Source organism: Triplophysa dalaica, chromosome 21, assembly GCF_015846415.1.
Source record: "Triplophysa dalaica isolate WHDGS20190420 chromosome 21, ASM1584641v1, whole genome shotgun sequence".
Classification (NCBI taxonomy): domain Eukaryota; kingdom Metazoa; phylum Chordata; class Actinopteri; order Cypriniformes; family Nemacheilidae; genus Triplophysa; species Triplophysa dalaica.
Genome location: NC_079562.1, coordinates 12,653,283 through 12,664,887, shown reverse-complemented (window position 1 = coordinate 12,664,887; position 11,605 = coordinate 12,653,283). Strand labels below are relative to the sequence as shown.

The following is an 11,605-nucleotide window of genomic DNA, read 5'->3' as shown; positions in this document are numbered from 1 at the left end:
ACAGGGACTTACACATTTCTGTGATCAGGTAGTACAAGACAAGAAAACATTTCTGGAAGGTTATATTAATATAATCTAAGTATATTTTTTAAATGTTGTATTTTGTCTTCTTAACTGAGAAGAAATAACACTTTAATTAAATCCAAGTGATTCGTCGAGAACTGTGCTAGGTAATTTAATACTTTTCTGTATCACGTGTCAGCTGAAGGGTGAGTTTTCAGCTACATTTACTGCAGGTTACATTGCAAAGCCAATAGGTGGCGACACGTGACAGTCTGATCTGTATTATAACATAACATATATTTATGTTAAAGCATGCATTTTGTATAGACAACACTGTTTTACACAGAGACAAGAGAAATTCCATTCCAAAATGGCTTTGGTTGCTGCTTGTTCACACTTCTTTGCTGCCTTGAATATTTTAAGGACAATCGCCTTGGCTTCACAAGTCATTTCAACTTTCAACTTTTTTTGCCAGTAGTGATTTACTTGAAATTGGGTTGGAAAAATAAATTGAAACTGTAATTGTAAAAAATAGTTAATTAATTACTTACTTAAATTATGATGTATTGAAGGTATGTTAAAAAAGCTGAAATTACTTTGAAAAAGGCAAGTTGATTGTACTCAAAAATTCAAGGCAGCAACGAATGAAAAATTTAAAAAAGCTAAAATCACAAGTGACACTGGCATGTGAGTGAAGTGGCATGTTGCCGTGTAATTTGAGCTCTACATTGAACCCATCCGTGCGCACACAGAGCAGCAAGTATTGAACACACCTGGAGCCATGAAACAGAATACATCATTTGAAACGAATTTATTTCACATGTTAATTAAAACATATTAATTCACCCTGAGAAAAGAACATATGTTATTTGAGTAATTACCTTAAAAACCTTATCACTGCATGTGATCATCATCATCAAACATGATAACTTTTTAAAAAGTGCAATGGTGCGGTTGCTTGTTAAAATAAAAAGAGTTTTTATTGTTTAATCCCTGTTGTACCCTAATGCAGCAGTGAATAATATAACATATACTGTACATGGCACAAGTCATTTTTCAAAAAACTAATTAAAATCAATTTCCATGCTATTTACAACATGTATAACTCACAAACACTGTCAACACAGTACCATTTAAAATAATTTACAAAATATATTTGTGAACGTAAAGATTTACAATATAAGGCATATAAGATAACAAGGTCAGGCATGTTGCATTGTACACATAAAATGATTGTTTTAAAAATACTTTGTTCTTAAAATGTATTGAATTTACAGGCTATATGCGTTATAAGTCAAATGGTATAACATTTTTAAAAACCTCTTAAGGAGTTATAGGGAAAGGGTGAATAAAATACAGTTTCCTTTTTTAAGTGTTTTTATACAAACATGCTACATGAACCAGCCCATTAAAAATGATCAGATCTGTAAATAAACACAACCCTATTCAAATCAACCACCCTTTCATTTGGCTTTTATATTAGTTTAATAAGGTTCAACCTTCCTCTTTTTACAGTGCTTTGTGGAACCTCCAGATCCATTGAATCTAATCTTAGACCTCTCATTGTGAGTCTATGGCCACTTGATGCTTGTCTATAGTCACTTTGCCTGTTTCCCCATTCATGCACCCTAGGCATCCCTTTGAAAGTGTAGCATATATCGTCTGTAGTGTAATTACGCCTAGGTGTCATAATAGATCTCTCATTATAAACTTCCTTGCGTCCCATATAGGGTGATCTTTGCATGGTAGACCTTCCCATGTTTGAATGGGTCCCAGCTAAATCCTCTCTGCTTCTTGAAGCTTGAAGTCTTGGCACTGATACATTGTTCCAGTTTCCATCATACTCAAAGCCACCGGATTTTGTTTTACGCACCCTTGACCTGGGTGGCCCATGCATGTCATTGTTGTAAAAATCTGATGATGTTGGACCCATTCCAGACATTCTGGTCACTTGATGTGGCACATATTTTTGCACTGTAGGCCACTGACTGTTTCTTGAAGTTTTCTGGTCTCTTCTTACATCAATATAGGGTTGTTGCATATTAAGATCCGAGACACCATAATTGTAATTAGTAGGTATTCCCATGTCTCCTGGGGGAGCATGATAATCGTATGTTCTCACAGTTATAAATTTACCCTGTGGTGCAGCCACATTGTTTCTTTGCATTGGTATAAATGTATCAAAGTCAACATCCGATCCTTTGTATTGAAAATCAGGGTGATCAATTCCTCCTTTCAATTTGGGGGATTTCAGATTGACATTTGGAGAATTCATTGTAAGATCTGGTCTTTCTGGTTTGCTACCTAAGAGGCCCAATTTTGGAAGTCCGAAATTGCCTGAAGGAGTGTCAATGTCAAAGTCTGGTGCATTCATATCAAGATGAGGTGTCTTCAAATTTGGTCCCTTAATTTGACTTTTAGGAATATCAAAATTCATATCTGGTGCTGTGAAATCTGGCTTATGTCCTATGATGTTGAAGTCTGGGGAATCAAAGCCTGCTTTAACCTTTGGTGTTGGAAATTCCATTTTAGGGGACCTCAATTCATACTCTGGGGTTTTTATTTTGGATCCCGAGAAACCAATATCAGGCATCTTGAAAGTAGGCATTTTCATTTTTCCAGATGGCATGTCCATGTCTGGAAGTGTAAGGTTTGTTTTTGGGTCACTGAAATCGGCATTAGGTCCATGAATGTCAATATCACGGCCACGTATGCCAGCATTTAGTTTAGGAGCTGATGTGTTAAGATGAATGTCTGTATAATCAATGTCCGCATTAGCATTCGTTTGTGGCCCTTTCAAACCTGACAGTCCAACACTTGGCATTTTAAACTTTGGCATGTTCAGTCTACCTGAGGGACCATTAATATCAATATCAGGTGACTCATAATTCATGTTTGAACTTCTCCAGCCATTTTCAGGGAGAGACAAATCCATGTCTGGGGTATCAATTCCACCTTTAATTTTGGGACTTTTGAAATTCAGATTTGGAGAACCAATTTCAACATCTGGTCTTTCTTGCTTGTTACCAGAAAGGCTCAATTTTGGCATTTTAAATTTTCCTGAAGGAGCATCAATGTCAAAGTCTGGCGCATGTCCTCTGATGTTAAAGTCTGGTGAATCAAAGTCAGCCTGAATCTTTGGAGCTGACAAATCCATTTCAGGGGTTTTAAATTTATAGTCTGGTGGCTTTGTTTTGGGTCCTGAGAAACCAATATCAGGCATCTTGAAACTTGGCATTTTCATTTTTCCAGAAGGCATGTCCATGTCTGGAAGAGTAAGATTTGCTTTTGGACTTTTGAAATCAGCATTAGGTCCATGAATGTCAATATCAGGTATGTTTATTCCAGCATTTAGCTTGGGAGCTGATGTGCTCAGGTTAAGGTCTGGTTTATCAATGTCAGCATCCACATTCGTGTGTGGGCCCTTCATACCTGACAGTGCAAAACTTGGCATCTTTAACTTTGGCATACTGAATTTCCCAGAGGGGGCATCAACATCAATATCAGGTGACTCAAAATCTAGGTTTGGACTTTTCCAGTCAGCTCGAGGGAGAGACAAATCTGGGGTGTCAAGTCCTCCTTTGATTTTGGGACTTTTGAGATTCAGGTCTGGAGAATTGATTGTAAAATCAGGTCCTTTTGGTTTGCTTCCTGAAAAGCCAAATTTGGGCAGCTTCAGTTTACCTGAAGGGCCATTTATGTCGAGGTTGGGTGCATTCACATCAAGATTGGGTTTCTTTAAAGTTGGTCCTTTGATTTGACCTGTATCAAGATTCATGTCTGGAAATGTGATATCTGGCTTACGTCCTCTGATGTTAAAGTCTGGGGAATCAAAGTCTGCTTTAAACTCTGGAGCTGACAGATCCATTTCAGGGGTTTTCAGTTCATAGTCCGGTGTCTTTATTTTGGGTTTTGAAAGACCAAAATCAGGCATCTTTAGAGTGGGCATTTTCATTTTTCCAGAAGGCATGTCCATGTCTGGACCTTTGAAATCAACATTTGGCCCATTAATGTCAATATCAGGACTGTTTATTCCAGCATTTAGTTTTGGAGTTGACATGTTCAGTTTAAGGTCTGGTTTATCAATGTCAGCATCTACATTCATTTGTTGCCCCTTCAAACCCGAAAGTCCAAAACTTGGCATCTTTAACTTTGGCATACTGAATTTACCAGAGGGTGCATCAACATCAATATCAGGTGATTTAATATCAAAGTTCGGACTTTTAAAATCAGCTTGCGGGAGAGACAGATCCATGTCTGGGGTGTCAAATTCTCCCTTTATTTTGGGACTTTTGAGATTCAAGTCTGGGGAATTGATTTTAAGATTGGGTGCTTTTGGCTTGCTACCTGAAAGTCCGAATTTTGGAAACTTCAGTTTACCTGAAGGGGAATTGATGTTTAGGTCAGGAGAATTCACATCAAAATTGGGCTTTTTTAAAGTTGGTCCTTTAATTTTACCTTTAGGGATATTAAGATTCATGTCTGGTGCTGTGAAATTTGGCTTATGCCCTTTGATGTTCATGTCTGGGGCATCAAGATCTGCATTAATCGTTGGAGCCGACAGATCCAGTTCAGGGGTTTTCAGGTTATAGTCTGGTGTCTTTACTTTTGGTTTGGAAAGATTGAAATTAGGCATTTTAAGAGTTGGCATTTTCATTTTTCCAGAAGGCATGTCCATGTCTGGAAGTGTAAGTCCTGTTTTCGGAGTTTTGAAATCTGCATTAGGTCCATGAATGTCAATATCAGGACTATTTATCCCAGCTTTTAGTTTGGGAGTTGACATGTTTAGATTAAGATCTGGTTTATCAATGCCAGCATCCACATTCATTTGAGGTCCTTTCAGACCTGAGCCAAACTTTGGCATCTTTAACTTTGGCATATTGAATTTACCTGAGGGGGCATTAACATCAATATCAGGTGATTTTACATCTAGGCTAGGGCCTTTTAAATTCGTATGAGGGAGAGACAAATCCATGTCTGGGGTATCAAGTCCTCCCCTTATTTTGGGACTTTTCATATTCATCTTTCGAGACCTAAATGTAACATCAGGCATTTTTGGCCTGCCACTGGATAAGCCAAATTTTGGAAACTTCATTTTACCTGAAGGGGCATTTAGGTTTAAGTTAGGTGCATTCATGTCAAGGTTAGGTTTGTTTAAAGTTGGTCCTTTAATTTGACCTGTAGGAAAATCAATATTCATGTCTGGGGCTGTGAAATCTGGTTTATGCCCTGTGATGTTCATGTCTGGGGCATCAAGATCTGCATTAATCTTTGGACCCGACAGATCCATTTCAGGGGTCTTCAGTTCATAGTCTGGTGTCTTTATTTTTGGTCCATGGAGACCAAAATCAGGCATCTTCAACGTGGGCATTTTCATTTTTCCAGAAGGCATGTCCATGTCTGGACCTTTGAAATCAACTTCTGGTCCATTAATGCCAATGTCAGGTCTATTTATTCCAGCCTTTAGTTTGGGAGTTGCTGTGTTCAGATTAAGATCTGGATTATCAAAGTCAGCATCCATATTCATTTGGGGCCCCTTCACACCTGGCAGACCAAAACTTGGCATCTTTAACTTTGGCATACTGAATTTACCAGAGGGTGCATCAACATCAATATCAGGTGATTTAATGTCTAAGTTTGGACTTTTCAAATCAGCTTGAGGGAGAGACAGATCCAAATCTGGGCTGTTAATTCCTCCTTTTATTTTGGGACTTTTGAGATTCAGGTCTGGAGAATTGATATTAAGATTGGGTGCTTTTGCCTTTCCAGTCGAGAAGCCAAACTTTGGAAACTTCAGTTTACCTGAAGGGGCATTCATGTCAAGATTAGGTGCATTCACATCAAGATTAGGTTTCTTTAACGTTGGCCCTTTAATTTTGCCTGCGTCAAGATTCATGTCTGGTACTGTGAAATCTGGTTTATGTCCTTTGATGTTAAAGTCTGGGGAATCAAAGTCAGCATTAGTCCTTGGAACTGACAGATCCATTTCAGGGGTTTTCAGTTCATAGTCCGGTGTCTTTATTATGGGTTTGGAAATATTGAAATCAGGCATCTTTAGTGTTGGCATTTTCATTTTCCCAGAAGGCAGGTCCATGTCTGGAAGTGAAAGATCTGTCTTTGGGCCTTTGAAATCAACATTTGGCCCATGAATGTCAATATCAGGACTGTTTATTCCAGCCTTTAGTTTGGGAGTTGACATATTCAGATTAAGGTCTGGTTTATCAAAGTCAGCATCCACATTCATTTGTGGCCCCTTCATACCTGACAGACCAAAGCTTGGCATCTTTAACTTTGGCATTCTGAATTTACCAGAGGGTGCATCAACATCAATATCAGGTGATTTAATGTCTAAGTTTGGACTTTTAAAATCAGCTTGAGGTAGTGACAGATCCATGTCTGGTGTGTCAATTCCTCCTTTTATTTTGGGACTTTTGAGATTCAGGTCTGGAGAATTGATATTAAGATTGGGTGCTTTTGCCTTGCCAGTCGAGAAGCCAAATTTTGGAAACTTCAGTTTACCTGAAGGAGCATTCATGTCGAGATCAGGTGCATTGACATTAAGATTGGGTTTCTTCAAAGTTGGTCCTTTAATTTTACCAGTATCAAGATTCATGTTTGGGACTGTGATATCTGGCTTATGACCTCTGATATTGAAGTCTGGGGATTCAAAGTCAGCATTAATCTTTGGAGCTGACAAATCCATTTCAGGGGTTTTCAGTTCATAGTCTGGTGTCTTTACTTTGGGTTTGGAAAGATTGAAACTAGGCATCTTTAGAGTTGGCATTTTCATTTTTCCAGAAGGCATGTCCATGTCTGGAAGTGTAAGGTTTGTTTTTGGACTTTTGACATCAACATTTGGTCCATCAATGTCAATATCAGGACTATTTATTCCAGCATTTAGTTTAGGAGTATTTGCGTTCAGATTAAAATCTGGTTTATCGAAGTCAGAATCCATATTCATTTGTGGACCCTTCAAACCTGACAGTCCAAAACTTGGCATCTTTAACTTTGGCATACTGAATTTACCAGAGGGCGCATCAATATCAGGTGATTCAATGTCTAAATTTGGACTTTTAAAATCACCTTGAGGTAGTGACAGATCCATGTCTGGGGTGTCAATTCCTCCTTTTATTTTGGGACTTTTGAGATTCAGGTCTGGAGAGCTGATATTAAGATTGGGTGCTTTTGGCTTGCCAGTTGAGAAGCCAAAATTTGGAAACTTAAGTTTACCTGAAGGGGCATTTATGTCGAGATCAGGTGCATTGACATCAAGATTGGGTTTCTTCAAAGTAGGTCCTTTAATTTTACCTTTAGAAATATCAAGATTCATATCTGGAGTTGTGATGTCCTGTCCATGACCTTTGATGCTGAAGTCTGGGGAATCAAAGTCTGCTTTAATCTTTGGCCCTGACAGATCCATTTCAGGAGTTTTCAGTTCATAGTCCGGTGTCTTTATTTTGGGTTTTGAGAGACCAAAATCAGGCATCTTTAAATTAGGCATTTTCATTTTTCCAGAAGGCATGTCCACGTCTGGACCTTTGAAATCAACATCTGGTCCATCAATGTCAATGTCAGGAGCATTTATCCCAGCATTTAGTTTTGGAGTTGATGTGTTCAGAGTAAGATCTGGTTTATCAATGTCCGCATCAAAATTCATGCGTGGTCCCTTCAGGCCAAAGCTTGGCATTTTTAACTTTGGCATATTCCGTTTACCTGAGGGGCCGTTAACATCTATATCAGGTGAGTTGATGTCTAGATTTGGGCTTTTCAAATCACCTTGAGGGAGTGACAAATCCATATCTGGGGTGTCAAGTCCTCCCTTTATTTTAGGGCTTTTGAGTTTCAAATCTGGGGAATTCATTTGGAGATTGGGTCCTTTTAGCTTGCTACTAGTGAAGCCAAATTTTGGAAACTTAAGTTTACCTGAAGGGCCATTCATGTCAAAATCGGGTGCATTCACATCAAGATTGGGTTTCTTCAAAGTAGGTCCTTTAATTTTACCCTTAGGAACATCAAGATTCATGTCTGGGACTGTGAAATCTGGCTTGTGACCTTTGATGTTAAAGTCTGGTGAATTGATGTCGGCTTTTATCTTTGGAGCTGACAGATCCATTTCAGGGGTTTTCAGTTCATAGTCTGGTGTCTTTATTTTGGGTCTGGACATACCAAAATCAGGCATTTTGAAACTTGGCATTTTCATTTTTCCAGAAGGCACGTCCATGTCTGGAAGGGTAAGGTTTGTTTTTGGACCTTTGAGATCAACATTTGGTCCATGAATGTCAATATCAGGACTGTTTATTCCAGCATTTAGTTTTGGAGTTGACATATTCAGATTAAGGTCTGGTTTATCAAAGTCAGCATCCACATTCATTTGTGGCCCCTTCAAACCCGACAGTCCAAAACTTGGCATCTTTAACTTTGGCATACTGAATTTACCAGAGGGTGCATCAACATCAATATCAGGTGATTTAATGTCTAAGTTTGGACTTTTAAAATCAGCTTGCGGGGGAGACAGATCCATGTCTGGGGTGTCAATTCCTCCCTTTATTTTGGGACTTTTGAGATTCAAGTCTGGAGAATTGATTTTAAGATTGGGTGCTTTTGCCTTGCCAGTCGAGAAGCCAAATTTTGGAAACTTCAGTTTACCTGAAGGAGCATTCATGTCGAGATCAGGTGCATTGACATTAAGATTGGGTTTCTTCAAAGTTGGTCCTTTAATTTTACCAGTATCAAGATTCATGTTTGGGACTGTGATATCTGGCTTATGACCTTTGATGTTAAAGTTTGGGGAATCAAAGTCTGCTTTAAACTTTGGACCCGACAGATCCATTTCAGGGGTTTTCAGTTCATAGTCTGGTGTCTTTATTTTGGGTCTTCCGAGACCAAAATCAGGCATCTCGAAAGTTGGCATTTTCTTTTTTCCAGAAGGCATGTCCATGTCCGGAAGAGAAAGATCTGTCTTTGATCTGCCTTTGAAATCAACATTTGGTCCATGTATGTCTATATCCGCTCCATTAAGTCCTGCACTCACTTGAGAGGATGACATTTGTGATCCCTTTATGCTTCCATCATAATTGACATCTGAGACCCTCATGCGATCCGCATTTTGAAGGAATGTTGCAACATTTACCTTTCTTTTCGAGTTAGCTGTTCGGAAATGCATTAAACGGGATTCATTGTTGTCAATGTCAAGCATTTCTCTCTGGTTTGTCATACTGTGAGTGTCATGTCTGTTTGTTTGGTTTCCTTTCATGAATCTCTTGACTTTAGAATTATAGAGCTTGTCATAGGAATCCTTCCAGATCTGTTGAAACATTTGTATCAAAACAAATTAATTGTATTGTGGTATATTTTAGAGTAACAAGAACCTAAAGATTGGATGTGCACATACCTCAGTTGGGGCTTTGATGATCTGATCTAGACTCCCCATGCTTTTGCTGGATTTCATACCCTGGTTGTTTACCATGTTATCATTATCAATCATTCTCAAGATGTCTCGAGCTTCACCTCTTTTCTGTTGTGTGACGGGAATGCTGGCACCCCTACCGTCATCTTCTGAAACAGCAATGCAATGTAAAACGCAGGTTATTATAAACACATATCTTTATGAAATGTTTAACTGCAATTGTGCTTCTCCATATCTGGGCAAACACCATATTCTCTTCTATTCGCGCTTTGTAAGCACATTGAGTACCTTCAAAAAAGTCATGGTCTGTGAACTCAGACCTCTTTCCAGAGAAATCATCATCTTCAAGCAGCAAGCTGTCAGAGAGGGATCTTCGAAGGCCAGCCTGAAAATGTCAAGACACTGTCATGGCACTCTTTCATGAAATTAATTTATGCATGCATAGAAACGCCAAACTATGAAGATTTAAAATATAGGGTTATAACATACCATTTCGCTAGTATATATTTATAGAGATGACTTGGGCCCACAACTCAAACCTGTTGGTGTAAAAGAAATGATTCAGGCTTGTCATCTATGAAATTAACGATAAACCAATATTTCAGTGCTAATGAATTTTAACATCATATAAGGATACATGTAAAAAGTTTTCAAAGATTTTCCAGTCTAGTATGTCAAGGCAATTGAAAGTCATTTGTAGGTTTAGTGTAAACACAGTGGAGGCTTTCAAAACATGAAACCACATTAACTCAACCAATGTCATAAATCTGGGGTGAGACTATCTGTCTGGTTATGTGTTCGGAAAATGTTTTACAGTCATTATTTTTGCTTCTTTTTGTAGAAGCTATGTTAATTATTAATCCACCAAAAATAACAACAACAAAATTGCAAACTACAGTTCCAAATAAATGCAGCAATCTAATCAAATTTAGGCTACTTAGCAAACATAGGACTCGTGTCACATGATATCTAATATTTGCCTTGGTGTGTAATTCATCTTGAAAAATGATATACATTTTATAAACTTTTATGTTTTATAAAGGTGTTCACGTTGCTGTTGTCCAAATCATCCCACATGAAAATTAACAGCGAGACGAAACTGTCAAGTACGTCAGGAATTCTGGGATAGTTTAACTGAGTTAGTTACAGGTTTGGCCAGAACAATGAAAACATGTGAACACACCTCACCTTGATAACCACACCTTCTTTAAACACGCTTAACGCAATTGTTCAAGTGACCGACATAGGCTTCTGAATTTTGACAACCTGCAATTTTGACAACTATTCAGTTTCTATCATCTATAAGATCTTTAAGCATCACAAGCTTGACGCTTTCTTGGATATATACAGGTAGTTAAAGGTTCATATTTGTATTATATCTGATCATTTCAAGAACATTGTTTTCATTGCACAGTACTTGTCAGAAAAAGGTTGTAGTGCAAAATGGATGAAACGGAAAGATCATGCTCGGCCTATATATTTATTAGACAAACATCAGAACAAGTACACTTGCTGACCAAACTTTATCTGCAGTACTAGAAAGTCTTTGTTTTACGCAAACATTAGACACACCATTGGTAAAATAAACAAACTTAGTAAAAACTGACCTTACCTTGTATCCCATGAGACTGTATTAAGCATTTAAATCCTCAGTAAATATTAGTGCTGACAATGTGCCATGTTTTCACACGATAAAGGATGAGACCGTGTTTACCTCTGTACTCTTCTTACTGTTTGTGGACTTCTCGCTTGCAGCAAGAAATACACCTCAAGAGTAGACAAACTGGTTTAACCTCCAGCTCAGAGCCGGGAACATACCTCACCGAGCTTTAGCATCATTGCTTTTTCCTTCACAGGAGGCAGGGTTACATAACGAACCACTCCCTTAATCCAGGTTGATAGGAGAATATCAAAAGAAGTTGTTAAAATAAAGGAAAACTATGTGCACATGTTCTCCCATATGACTCATATGTTCTGAGTTCGGAAACTCCCATCTGTTCAAGGCGTAGTCCCTCTCACTATACCAGAAAGGGTTGTTTGGGTGGAGATGAAATATTGGTCGTTCACACCTTCTATGAAACTAATTTAGCATTGTGTCCATTTACAGATGAGACTATGTAATGACACCGTAGTAGTAAAAATATTTAGATATGCTCACGCCCTACTTTATGAGGACAAAAACCTTTACAAAAAGGT

At 38.3% G+C, this 11,605-nt stretch overlaps 1 protein-coding gene across 2 annotated transcripts; it reads right to left on the bottom strand.

Annotated features, from left to right (window-relative positions):
- Positions 1-797: 797 nt before the first annotated feature.
- On the bottom strand, positions 798-11,539 carry si:ch211-69b7.6 (neuroblast differentiation-associated protein AHNAK). 2 transcript variants are annotated; one of them, XM_056734378.1, is made up of 5 exons: positions 11,017-11,539; positions 9,899-9,948; positions 9,698-9,794; positions 9,395-9,558; positions 798-9,307 (listed from the first exon to the last, which is right to left on the bottom strand). In XM_056734378.1, exons 2-5 carry the CDS (start codon positions 9,899-9,901, stop codon positions 1,478-1,480), a joined length of 8,094 nt encoding a protein of 2,697 aa, XP_056590356.1. In that variant the 5' UTR covers positions 9,902-9,948; positions 11,017-11,539; the 3' UTR covers positions 798-1,477. The 2 variants fall into 2 exon arrangements, with proteins under 2 accessions (XP_056590356.1, XP_056590355.1); XM_056734377.1 differs by having other exon boundaries at positions 11,022-11,539.
- Between the last annotated feature and the right edge of the window lie 66 nt (positions 11,540-11,605).

What these genes read in the sequence shown, in the direction of transcription:
- si:ch211-69b7.6 (XM_056734378.1), bottom strand. An exon ending in AGACCATGACTTTTTTGAAG is followed by an intron (nt 9,559 to 9,697) that starts GTACTCAATGTG and finishes TTGCTGTTTCAG; the next exon opens with AAGATGACGGTAGGGGTGCC. An exon ending in TCATCAAAGCCCCAACTGAG is followed by an intron (nt 9,308 to 9,394) that starts GTATGTGCACAT and finishes ATGTTTCAACAG; the next exon opens with ATCTGGAAGGATTCCTATGA.